A 13,198-nucleotide genomic window follows, 5' to 3' on the forward strand; every position below is an offset into this window, starting at 1 on the left:
TCATGCTGGTTTTTCCCTCCCTAAGCAACCTCTTTTATGGTGTGAATCTTTTATGAAGGGTATTTGAGCTGTGATGGTGCAATGGTTAGAATGCAGTACTGCAGGCTACTTCTGCTGACTGCCGGTTGCCTGCAATTTGGCAAATCAAATCTCACCAGGGTCAAGGTTGACTCAGCCTTCCATCCTTCCGAGGTTGGTAAAATGAGGACACAGATTGTTGGAGGCAATAGGCTGACTCTGTCAACCACTTAGAGAGGGCTGTAAAGCACTATGAAGTGCATAGTGCTAAGTTCTAAGTCTAAGTGCTATCGCTGTTGCTATTGCTATTTCTATTCCGGCCTCACTAACTGATTTAGACCACCTCACTGCCCTTCTCTCAACATCATCAGTTGTGTTGACCAAACTCCTTCCATTTGACCAATAGATGCAGGTGATCGGCAGCAAAGGTTTCCCCCCTTACCACTTGTACCCTAACTTTGCACTGGATTTGTTTTCTTGCGAATTAAAACTATTGATCGCCCTACTCTGATGAGAGCTGAAGCCCTCCTTTTCACTTTAAAAACAAAGATAAAAATGGTGCTGGGGGGGGGGGGGAGATCACAATATCTTGGTTCTAGTATGGAGGAAAGGATTGAGGAGTGGCATGTGGGACAAGGAACAAATTCCCACCAATAGGTAATAGTCCTTCTCCAAATTCAGTTGTATCAGTTGCATTTGCAGTGATTCCTTCTACGTGGCTTAAAAGGCAAAGGTAAAGGTTCCCGTCATACATATGTGCTAGCCATTCCCAACTCTAGGGGATGGTGTTCATCTCCATTTCAAACCCAAAGAGACAGCGCTGTCCGAAGACGTCTCTGTGGTAATGTTGGCCAGCATGGCTAAATGCCAAAGGCACATGGAACACTGTTACCTTCCCACCAAAAGTGGTTCCTTTTTTTCTACTTGCATTTTTACATTCTTTTGAACTGCTAGGTTGGCAGAAGCTGGGACAAGTAACAGGAGCTCACTCAGTTACGTGGCACTAGGGATTCGAACCGCAAAACTGCTGACCTTTCTGATCGACAAGCTCAGCCTCTTAGCCACTGAGCCAGCCACAGTCTGCGTGGCTACTGAGCTGTAAATTAATCAGCAGCTGACAAATGGGAAAGGACCATGAAGGACAAAGATGAGAAGGGAGTGGTACAGGAGCCTCCTATATGGAGTGTCCTGAAGGTTATCAATGACTTGGTTGGGGTTAATTTTTTTTTTTAATAGAACAAATCAAGACACCTGTGAATTGCTTCGGTAAGTCCATTCACATCTCAGCACGACAGCAGGTTTGGTGTTTACAGGTAGTCCTCAACTTACAACAGTTCATTTAGTGTCTGTTTAAAGTTACAACAGCACTGAGAAAAGTGACTTATGACCACTTTCCACGCTTACGACCGTTGCAGCGATCCCTATGGTCATTTGATCCAGATGCTTGGCAACCTTCTGACCAGCAAAGTCAATGGGGAATCCAGATTCACTTAACTGTGTTACCAACTTAACAAATGCAAATGATTCACTTACTGTAACAACTGCGGCAAGAGAAGTCGTAAAATGGAGCAAAGCTCTCTTAACAAAAAATTCACTTAGCAAGATAAATGTTGGGGTTAATTGTGGTCTTAACTCAAGGACTACCTGTATATCGTTATAGGTTTTCTTGAGTGAATACCATCAGTTCTGGTTGTTCCATGAATGGTATTTGCATCTAGGCAAGGTCAATTTCAGGTGTACGTATTAAAAAGTCTATGATGGGACATAATAAGAAAGTCTGGGAGAACCTGAAAACAGTATTTTGAGCATCTGCAAGCAGCAGCTTTTTTCCTGAACTAAACTGCTGACGCTTTGTCTTTATCTGGATGCAGACCAGAAGGGAAATCCTTCTTTCAAGTTATTTTGTGTTTTAACAATCCTGAGACAGGAAGGATGGAATTGGTACATTTGTGTGGCCAAACCTATCAAGTGCTTCAGGTTTGGGAACATTTCTTTGTGATAACCTTGCATTTTACTTCGATGCCTATGGGAGAATTTTCATGTTCAAATAGTGGATTAAAGCTGAACGCTGTAGTAGGGGAAAAAGGGGGGGGATCCCTGGGAATGCAGGGAATTATTTTCTAAGATATATTTGAGGCCGCTAAGTGTCACCAAGAGGCAGGGCAACAGTTTCAAGTGGGAGGCCAAATACTCTTAATTTCCTCCTCTTTTCTCCTCCTTAATTGTGCCATTGTAATTAGGCCGTTTGCACTGGCTTTGACAGTTTTTAGCAGGCTTTAAGAGGCCACAAAGGACAGGATGAAGCACCATATGCTACCCTCTGTCTGTCAACTCCTGCATCAATTGGCAGCTCTTTTATGACCACTTGGCTTCTGCGCTTTTGGCATTGCTGAGAGTTTGTCGTAACTGTTGCTGAACACTTGAGTTGAAATGTCCAGGAATGTAATTAGAACAACAGTCCCTTCGATAAGTTTCCCAAACCTTTGGTTTAGGTTTCATGTACAAAAGGTGGGGGTTTGCCTAACCAACCATTTCCCAAGCAAGTCAGCAGCCAAGAAGGAAGTGGAGGGGGAGGGGGAAGGATGCCTAGGCATCTACATACCTTTCTGCATTTCTACCATTTCATTCCAAACGGAGCTGGAACGCCCAAAGCAAGGAAAAGAAGGGGATGGGTGAGAGAGCCAGGAAATGACATTAATCATAAAGTATGGCAAGGAAACAGACCGGATTACTTTTCCTCTTTACAATGATGAGCTGTGCATGGCAGGGAAGCCAGCCAACTAATTTGCTGGCCACAGTGAAACAGGCGATATTGAGTTCTGTTCTCAGACAGGCAGGGGGATGATAGCTTGACAAATCCTATTTTTGTTCCTGGGCTCCGGAGCCCTGCCTTCTATTCTTAAGCTTTGACCCATTCCCATCTGATTTTCCGGAGTTAAGGAACACTGTGTCCAGCTGGCTGGGAGCCTCCCATTCCTTACACAGCTTAGTTGTGCAGGAAGTTGGAGAGCGCTGCTGTGATTGCCCGTAGATTCACCATAAACCACCAGAGACTGTGTTTTTGGGGAGCACCGTGGCTCCATTTTAATTTCGAAAAGAATTGCTTTGAGAGGAGAATGGGAGGAATTGACTCAGAGCCCTTGTTTCCTTCGTGCACTGTGGTCTGTCAGCAAATCCCCTGTATCGTATCTGTTCTTTCTCCTGTGTCTCGGTATCCTCTCTTGGATGAGCAGTGATAAGAATGGGCAAGTTTTGCTTGGAGGCCTCCAGCCTCTCGTCCTTAATCAGAGGCCACCAATGGCACAAGCGTGATATGATTGGAAGGGAGCTGTGCTTGATACCAATTTCCTTAGAAAAACCTGGTGGGTTGATTTTTCTTGTGCCCAGAATCCTGTTTTCAATGACTAGCCTGCTGCAGGGTGTAGCTTGGCTCAGTTGCACCACCTTCCAAGTCTTGTATTTCTCCGCAGCTTTTGTGGTGGGTCCGTTTGGAGTTGATCTAGCCTTGCTTTCTTGTCAGCCCCACATAGAAATGTATGCACCGCAAAGCATATAAGCTCCTCACCGCAGTGTTTACAAGGTGACAAAATATGCATTGGGACATCAAAGGCAAGGATGGGAATTGTGGCTTGTTGTGATGGGCATTTTGTTAATTGTTCCTCTTTTCCCCCTGAGAACCCCTTATGGCTCAAATTGCTGGTTTGTAACTTGGGAGACCTTAACTTACAACCATTCGTTTAATGACTGTTCAAAGTTACAAGGGCACCGAAAAAAGGGACATGATCATTTTTCACACTTGCGACCTTTGTGGCAGCCCCACAATCAGGTGTCAGAAATCATATGCTCGGCAATTGGTTCATACGTATGACCTTTGCTGTGTCCCAAGGTCATGTGATCTCCTTTTGCCACCTCTTGACAAGCAAAATCAACGGGGAAGCCGGATTCAATTAGCAGCTGTGTTACCGTGTTTCCCCGAAAATAAGACCTTCCTGGATAATAAGCCCAATCAGGCTTTTGAACGCATGTGTTAAAATAAGCTCTTCCTGAAAATATTGCAACACAGCAGCAGCCATGAGGTGACCACACTCGCCACCTCCTGCACCTCCAAAATAATAAGACCTCCCCAAAACTTTGGCAAGAAAGGTCATAAAATGGGGCAAAACCCACATAATAAATGTCTCACTGAACCACAGAAGTTTTGGGTTCAACTATGGCCATACATCGAGAACTGCCGGTAGATGGAGAAGTATTCTAATCCAGCATTGATATTGCAAGAGAAAATTTTATAAAAACATTGATCTTGATCCTACTTGAAATGTACAACCTCAGAGCTTGAGGACTTAGCAGGAGAAAAATTCAAGGCTGCCCTCCCCCCCTTCTCTCTGTGTGTGTGTGTTTGTGTGTTTGTGTGTGTGTGTTGTATTTGTGCTGATAAATAAATAAAGGGGGACTAGTATAGATCTATTTCAAGCTATTTTGCTCTCATCAGCTAGCCATACCCTTACTGGATTCGAGCTAGCTGATGAGAGCTAAATAGCTTGAAATAGATCTATACTAGTCTCCCTTTATTTATTTATCAGCACAAATACAACACAAACATAACAAAGGCAACATTAAAAATATGGTTTTCTGCCTGGATGGTCTCTGGATATATATCTCGTATGTGTGTGTATGAATGATAGAAGTATAGCTATGCATGTCTGCATGTGTAGGGCTGCCAAAAAAAAATCTTCCTCCCTCTGCAATTTATGTCTCTACTATCATTTCTGTTTGTTTCTAGTTGTCTGCATAGATCCTCCTCTCCCCCAACTGTGTGAAAGGGAAGTGGAAATTGTCATGCCTGACATTCCATTTTGCAGCTTGTGTCCCAAATTTCAGCATTTTCTCTCTTGGGAATGTACTGTCCCTTTCTGCATCCCATGTCTGTGACTGAAGTTAACATATAAAGGATACCATCCTTCCTTGTGTATCCCCTCTCCTGTATGTTGAGCTTTTTCCTTCTTACCATTCTTCCTAGACCAGCCAGAGATGACAACAGCCTGAGCCAGTGATTCAGTCAAACCATTGCTACAACCATGCGTTAAGGACCGGTGCACAATTTATGCTTAGTAGAGGAAGGCCAATGTTCGTGACTCAGCATGGCTGCCAAGGCCGCATCGTTCCCTTCTGCCCTCTTCTTTTAAACGTTTTTGCCCTTTTCATCATCTGTCTTTCTACTGTTGCAAAATATTGTCTATCTCTCTTATGCCTGTTTGTGTGATGTGTCCTCCATACTTCTCTCTGTCAGCTCTGTCTTCACTCCTGACTGTATAGCATAATAAGCAGAGGTGGGTTTCACATAATTTAACCACCGGTTCGCCACACAGTGAAACGGGTGGGTGGGCGTGGCCAGCCGCAGGTCGCCACTACCGGTTCGCCTGAACTGGCTGAATACCTCCACTGATAATAAGCCTTTCATTCTTCATGTTCAAACTTCTCTCTCTCTCTCTCTCTCTCTCTCTCTCTCTCTCTCTCTCTCTCTCTCTCTCTCTCTCTCTCTCTCTCTCTCTCTCTCTCTCTCTCTTTCTTTCTTTGATTTAGACCCTGCCTTCCCATTCAGACAACATTCAAGGCCTGATAAAAATACAAACGATAAAGCGTAGGAGTTAAAACAATGCAGCTGAAAACCAAATCAGTTCAACTAACAATTAGTGAAAGAGAGGTGTATAGTTTTGCCATTTTTCTAAAGATACAGTCAGGGCTAGACATTCCTGATGGAGTACATTTCTTTTCTGCATATGAGAGAGATAAGCTTTTAAAGTGCCAGTATTGTGGAATAAATAATAGTAGATGGAAATTAATAGGATTGTTATTGGGCAGTATATAATTAAATATATAATTCAATGCATCTCACTATTACTCCTTTCAGGCTTGTTACAATGATGGCAATTTTGTCAGGGAAGGTTAAATTGATGAAACTGGACAAGTACAAGTGGTCCTTGATTAGCAACTGTCTCATTTAGTCACCATTTGCTTGATACAAAACTGATGAAAAAAGTAATTTTGCAACCAGTCCTCACATTTATGACCTTTATAGGTCTGCAAAGCAAAGGAAAACTGAAATAAAATGATAAGAACAGTTGTGGTTTCACCTAGTGACCAGTTCACTTACCAACTGAATTTCTAGTCCTAATTGTATTTGCTAAACAAGGACTACCTTTACTGTAAGCTTTGAGTGGCTCAACCTAGGTAGATAAGGCATTTCCCAGCATTACTGTCTGATACATGAATTGATTGGTTGAATTGGAGATGCCAGAATGAGATCTTCTTCGTACAAGCAGTGCTTGACTTATGACCACTATTGAGCCCAAAATTTCTGTTGTTAAGCAAGACAGCTGTTAAGTGAATTTTGCCCCATTGTTAAGTGAACTTTGCCCCATTGTTAAGTGAATTTTGCCCCTTTCTTGACTCATTTGTTAAGTGAATCACTCCAGTTGTTATATTAGTAACACAGTTGTTAAGTGAATCTGGCTTCCCCCTTGACTTTGCTTGTCAGAAAGTAACAGCATAACCCTGGGACACTGCAATCGTCATAAATAAGAGTCAGTTGCCAAATGTCTGAATTTGGATTATGTGACCATGAAGATGCCACCACAGTTTAAGTATGAAAAATAGTTATAAGTCATTATAAGTCATAACTGGGTATGTTTAGCTTAACAGAAAGAAGGACTAGGGGAGACATGATAGCATTGTTCCAATATCTCAGGGGTTGCCAGAAAGAAGAGGGAGTCCAACTATTCTCCAAGGCACCTGAGGGTAGAACAAGAAGCAATGGGTGGAAACTAATCAAGGAGAGAAGCAACTTAGAACTAAGGAGAAACTTCCTGACAGTGAGAACAATTAATCAGTGGAACAGCTTGCCTCCAGAAGTTGTGAATGCCCCAACACTGGAAGTCTTTAAGAAGATGTTGGATAGCTATTTGTCTGAAACGGTATAGGGTTTCCTGCCTAGGCAGGGGGTTGGACTAGAAGACCTCCAAGGTCCCTTCCAACTCTACTATTGTATTGTATTGTATTTTTCAGTGTCATTGTAAATTTGAACAGTCGCTAAAAAAACTGTTTGAGGACTACCTGTGCCAAAGCAGGAGAAGATTGCTCCCCATAATGCTAATCTATTCTATATGGACACTACTTCCCATGCCTTCCCCCCCCGCCCCCAAGGATGAGCATTCTTTAGCCCTGAAATCACCTATTGCCCTTAAACTTTTTGGGGTTGGGGTGTGTGTGAGAATTTTGGAGGCACAATCAGTAGTGCTGTTTCCTGCCATTCCACAAAACTGAACTTTTATCATTCAAAGAAACTCAACACAGCTTCAAATAATAATCTTCCATCTGCAAAACACCTGAGGAAGAAAAATAAAAATAAAAACCTCACCCCCATACAGAATATTTCCTCATCGGTTTTGGGCTCCCTCACCCTCTATAGGTCTTGCCTTGTGCAAAAACATTTAGATGTGGCTTCTGGCCATCAAAAATTGCCTACCTCTTCCTCACATAATCCATACCACACCTTTCTTCTTCCTCTGCCCCACCCATTTTATAAAAACCATTGTTCCAGATTTTGGCAGACTGAACTTTACTTCAGAAGAGGCCCCCGGGTTACGTTTTTTTAAAAATTCCATGATGAGTTTGCACGGCAAAATGTCTCTTTTCTTTGATACCAAATCTCAACCCATGTAGGCTGATGTAGGGTAAACATGGGCTATTCACATGACAGGCCTGTCGTACAGCCGGGGAAAAAGCACTTCAGCTGACACATAATAGCAGGCACTCATTTCACAGCAGTACAACCAAGTTCAGTGAGTAAACATGTTGTTCTGGACTCAGTGCAAGGAGGAGGGGGAGAACTGGTGCCCCAGCTCCGCGTGGAGTCCAATTACGAAAGAGCCATCGCCCCAGCCAACTCCTTGCTTTGGTTAACCTCCTCCACTTGTGGCAAAAGCTGAGGACGCCTGTTGCAACCCTGCCATACAAACCAGGCATCCTTCTGTACAACTTGGTGCAGATTTGGTGAATGCAGGTGAGGCGAATAGCTTGGGCTGTATGTGTGTGTCCCTTGTTTTTTTTAAAATGAGAGATAGCCTCTTTTTGATCAGGGAAGCTAACACGCCTTTTTTTCAGTGACTACAGATGGATCTCATTTGAGTCCCTTTGGAAAGATTTTATGCTGTGAGTGTGTGGCTTTGTCCCATGTGTTTTTTTCCCCCCAGCCAATCTTCCTCAGTCTGATATTGGCTGCGATGACAGGAATTCATGGAGCTAAAGTTACCTGGATTCATACCAGGAATTACGGGAGCTGTCATCCCGTATATCCAGAGGTAGTCCAGTTTGGGATGGTCATATTCAATGTCCTTTTATACGGACATGATTACCCTTGGTGTGAATTATGACATCAGGGAGTTAAAAGGATGAGTTCCCTGGAATGACTTATGTTTTTAGTGCGTTCTCTGAATTTAAAGCTTGTTAGCAATTGTTTGAGCCAGAAGTTGGATAAAGGGCTGGGACTGGTGCATTTAGTCTTGTGTTTTCTCATAAAAGGGACTTTTTGTGGAAGATTCAGAGCATTGAGAGGAGAAATGGAAAAGTTATCTCTGTGGAGTGAGAGATTGCAGAATAGTGTATGCCACCCATACTATAACGATGATTTCACATGAATATTATTTAAAGGACAAATGGAAACATTTGTGGGCCTTTGTTTTGTGTGACCTATTTGGATGGACGGACGGACGGACAGACAGATGTGTGTAACTAATATGCACATACACACACATATATGAAATTAATATATAATTATATACATGCAGTAAATATATAAAAATTATACATTTAAGCTGCTAGTTATATAGCTCCTTGCCTGTTGTAGAGTATCCTATCCCAGTTGGCAAAGAGATAAACAGAACATCTGGATGGGAAAGGAAAGAAAGAAAGAAAGTGTGGCCCAGTGGGTATCTTATCAAAACAGAGCCAAGGTCAACCAGGTTTGAGCTCCCATTCAACCCTACCGTTCACTGGATGAGCTGCTCATACACTTTCAACTAAACCTTGTTCACAAGATGGTGATGAAGCTAAAATGGTTGGAGAGGGACCCAGGTATGATACCATGAGGACTTTGAGGAAAAGGAACCAAATGAAGTAAACTAAATAGTAGAACAGGATTCTCTTTGTGGGTTCATCCTCTTTAACCATCTCTGCTGAAATAGTTCTAAAAGACAGGGAGTTTTGGGTCAATGCATAGAGATGGTAGTCAGTTCTAACACTCAGTTTGACTTCTCTTCCTCCTTTCCCCCACAGAAAATCCACGTTGGATCATCCACCCAGCATATTGCCCATAGTAATATCTAAGGCCAATTTTTAAGGCATTGCTCTGCCCGTGTGAACCGCCAAGAAACTTGGTCAGAGTTTGCTGCTCTATGTCCCAAATAAGCTGGTCAGAGAAACCCAAATATGTACGTTGGAAAAGTTCTTGGCAGACCCTCTATTGCTGACCACACAGAGGGAAAAGAGTAAGAACCCTTTGCGGGCATTTCCAAGCAAGTTACCAGAAGGCTTGAGAAGACATAAAAGCTTCTTTAGCTCGAATTCTTCACAAATGAAAGAGGAATTGTACCTTGTCCAAATAAATGTGTTTGCTCTGTAATAATGTAGTCCAGAGGATGGGCTATAAAAAAAAGGGGGAATGGGTTGACAGCCACTTTCCTTTCGATTTTGTAATTTTTCATTTGAGCTGACGAAAGCCCGCAAGACGCTTCTAGTCGTCAATAAATGTAGAGAAGGTATTTTTTTTTTAATCAAAGAAGTGAATTTATCCATTTCAGCAAAATTGGTCAGTTTCACCCACCATTCTTCCACAGTGAGTAGTATCAAATCTATCCATCTGTGTACCCATAGTAATTTCGCCGCAGAAATTGTATATGGAAAGAATCTTCCATGGCTAATTTTTTTCTGACTGTTAACGGCTCTGCTTCTAAGGTAGCAACTTTGTTTTCCCAGCAAGAGGATCACTAACAAAGAGCCCGATTCATAGCTATTTATAGTTAAGGCTGCTGCCATGCTGGGCCCTGGCTGAATGGTCCATTCACTAGGCCTTGTGTACATTATAACTTCATACAGAGCGCCCTTTGGCCTTGTCTTCCTTTCCTCACAAGGAGAGAACTACATATCCCACGAATCCTCTTGATTGCTAGGCTGTTCAGGCCACTTTCCTAGCTCTGTCCTTTCAGCCCTTGTGTCATCAGGGCTGGGTACAGTGGTGGGTTCCGGATCCTGTCGCAACCGGTGCGCTGTGACGGGACCAGGTGTCCACCTCAGGCATGCGTGCTCTGCACACCACCACCTTGCAGTGCCCCAGTTGCTCGGCGGAGGTCGCGCAGGTGCCGTACGCTGTGCGCATGTGCACAATTGGCCCTTTTCACTCAAAAAGAGGTAAGGAACACGGGCAGATGGGTGGGCCCAATGAGCCACCGTTCTGGTACAGTGGCTGCTGCTCCCAGCTGCCACCAGTACACCGGGACTGGGACGTACTGCCTGGAACCCACCACTGGCTGGGTACCTGCCCTACTCCCAATCTCACCCTAGACGTCTTGCTGGGTTTCGTCACTCTTGCTTCTGTTTGGAACTTTTGCTGAGGGAAAATCATTTTCTTGTAATGACTTCTCCTCTCTTGCTACCAATTACGAACAAGCCAGCGGATCAGCTGTTTGTTTGGGATACTTTCTTCCGCTAGCAGCTGTGTTTCCTTCCCTGGAGTTGCCTGTGGCTTCAAGCAAGATCAATTCTGGCACATGGAAGGCTCCTTTCTCATTTTTCTGTCCACCGGAAAGGATTTTCCACCTCTGTTTACTAGCAGATAGACTTCTCTCTGTTCTTTAATCACTTTGCATCTTGCTTTTTCCTCCAAAAAAGCTCAAAATCACATATCAGATGCCTACTTTCCCCTAGTATACTTTCAGCAGAGCCCTAGGAACAGGATTGTGATCCTACCAATTTAGCAACCGGTTCGCTGAACACGCACTTTGCACATTTCACAGGAAAACAGCTGAGGCCCGGCAATCCACTCAGCCAGCCTATCAGCTGGGCAAAAAAACAAGGAAATATAGGTGAGTATAGCAAGGGGGTGGGCGGGCGGGCCCACCTGAAGGTCAGAGTAAACCAGTTTGCTCTCAGCTGTTCTTTGGAGCCACTAGTCCGCCCGGACTGGGCTGAAACAATAGAATCCCACCTCTGCCTAGGAAGTAAGGGGAAGCTGGGAGTGTGAGGAGTGCCATGTCACCAACACCCCCAAGCAGAAAGCAGACCCGGTTTGCTAATCCTGTCTATCCTCATTGTTGCCACTGTAAATCTTGAGCTGGTGGTATGACCAAGAATCCTAGCCAAAAGCAAAAGTTAGAAGGAACCAGAGGTGGTATTCAGCCGGTTCTGATCGGTTCTGGCAAACCGGTAGTGGAAATTTTGAGTAGTTCGGAGAACCAGCAAATACCATCTCTGACTGGCCCCGCCCTCATCTATTCTCTGCCTCCTGAGTCTCAGCTGATCGGAATTCCAGCTGATTGGCTGGGTCTTCTTTTGTTGCCCTGCACACGAGAATATAGCTGGAAAGCAGGTTAGTAGGGTGGGATGGAAATGGAGATTTTGCAGTCTCCTTCCACCAGGAGTGGGAAGGGAATGCAGATTTTGCACTATCGTTCCCCTGCCACACCCACCCAGCCACACCGCACCCACAGAACTGGTAGTAAAAAATTTTGAATCCCACCACTGGAAGGAAGGAATGTAAACAGGCATTCATCATAAAGCAGAGGCAGAGAAAAGCTTAGAATTTTTTCTAATGTTTGCTGAGCAACTTGGTTGTTTTTTGGGGGGAAGGGGTGTTGGTTTTTTCTGACATACCACCACTGGATCATAGGCATAGCTTGAGGAACTCCAAGGTCAGAGGCAGGGTTTTCCCCCATGCTGTATGACTGTGGTTGGCTGAGTTTTGTGGGTGAATGGGAATTTTAATTTAGGTCTTTCTGGTCTATATTGTGCTGGCTTTCACCAGAAGCCCTCTATTTGACTCCAGAATCTGGCAAGACTTGATGTACATTAGCCTTCTGCAACCTGATTATCTCCAGATGTTTGGTGATACATAGGGGTGGGTTCCTGCCAGTTCTAACCTCTTCTATAGAAGAGGTTCCACAAATCTACAATGCCATTTAGAACCGGTTCCAGCTCCCTCCCCCTGCCCACCTGCACATCATCAAGATGAAGAGCAAGAGAAGGAATTCTGGGAGTTGAAGTCCACAAGTCTTAAAGCTGTCAAGTTTGAACATCCCTGGGGGTTTTTTTTTCTAAAGGGTTAGGGGTGCAAGGGTCTTGTAACTTGACAGCTTTAAGATTTGCATGCTTCAAATGCCAGAGTTTCTGAGCCAACATTTTGGTTGCTAAGCAAGAGTGTTGTTAAGTGAGTTTCACCACATTTTACAAGTTGGCCATGCCCACCCAGTCACATGGCTGGCAAACCACTCCCACCCAGTCACATGGCCGGCAAGTCACTCCCACACGGTCACATGGCCGGCAAGCCACTCCCACCCAGTCACATGGCTGGCAAGCCACTCCCACAAAGCAGGCCACACCTACAGAAGAGGTTCTAAAAAATTTTGAAACCCACCACTGGTGATAGACTTCCCCAATATGGATGCCCTCCTGATGTGCATGATTTACCACTGAGAATTCTTCATCTTGGCTGTGATGGCTGGGGATTAGACAAGTTTAAATGCACAGATGGGGCTAGAGGGAAGATGGTTGGGGAATGGAGTCTTAGGAAGACAGCTTCCTGAATTGCTATCCAATATTGCCAATGAATCATTAGAAAATCTAGGATTTGTAGTCCCAGGTTGCGCAAGACATCCAGTTTGTGGATCTAAGTTGCTGTGAATCTTTTTACGAGAACTTTAATATTTAACATTCAAGTCCTATATGAAAGTTCAAGCATTGGAAGCCCCGAGCACACAGCCAGCCAGCATTTATGATCACCAGCAGAATCCCAGTTTAGAAGTTCTTTCACACCAAAATTCATTGTTATGGTCTCTTTCTCACGAAGGTTGCCATAATTAGATAAGGAAGACTCAAGAATGTTTGCGACTCTGAATCAGCCAGAGATCTAATA

At 44.0% G+C, this 13,198-nt stretch overlaps 1 protein-coding gene across 4 annotated transcripts in view; it reads left to right on the forward strand.

The window, feature by feature from the left end:
• The window catches only part of TNS2 (tensin 2), a 166,345-nt gene that overhangs the window by 57,598 nt on the left and 95,549 nt on the right, over positions 1–13,198 (forward strand). Inside the window, exon 1 of one of the 4 annotated variants that reach the window (XM_081934416.1) lies at positions 7,863–8,077. The exons of the other annotated variants lie outside the window; for them this stretch is intronic. Coding sequence (XP_081790542.1) covers positions 8,072–8,077 — 6 coding nt within the window. The 5' untranslated portion in view covers positions 7,863–8,071. Of the gene's footprint in view, positions 1–7,862; positions 8,078–13,198 lie in introns of those variants that run through there. 4 annotated transcript variants of the gene reach the window in all.

This window comes from Natrix helvetica (genome assembly GCF_964273705.1).
Source record: "Natrix helvetica genome assembly, chromosome: 1".
In the NCBI taxonomy this organism is placed as follows: Eukaryota; Metazoa; Chordata; class Lepidosauria; order Squamata; family Natricidae; genus Natrix; species Natrix helvetica.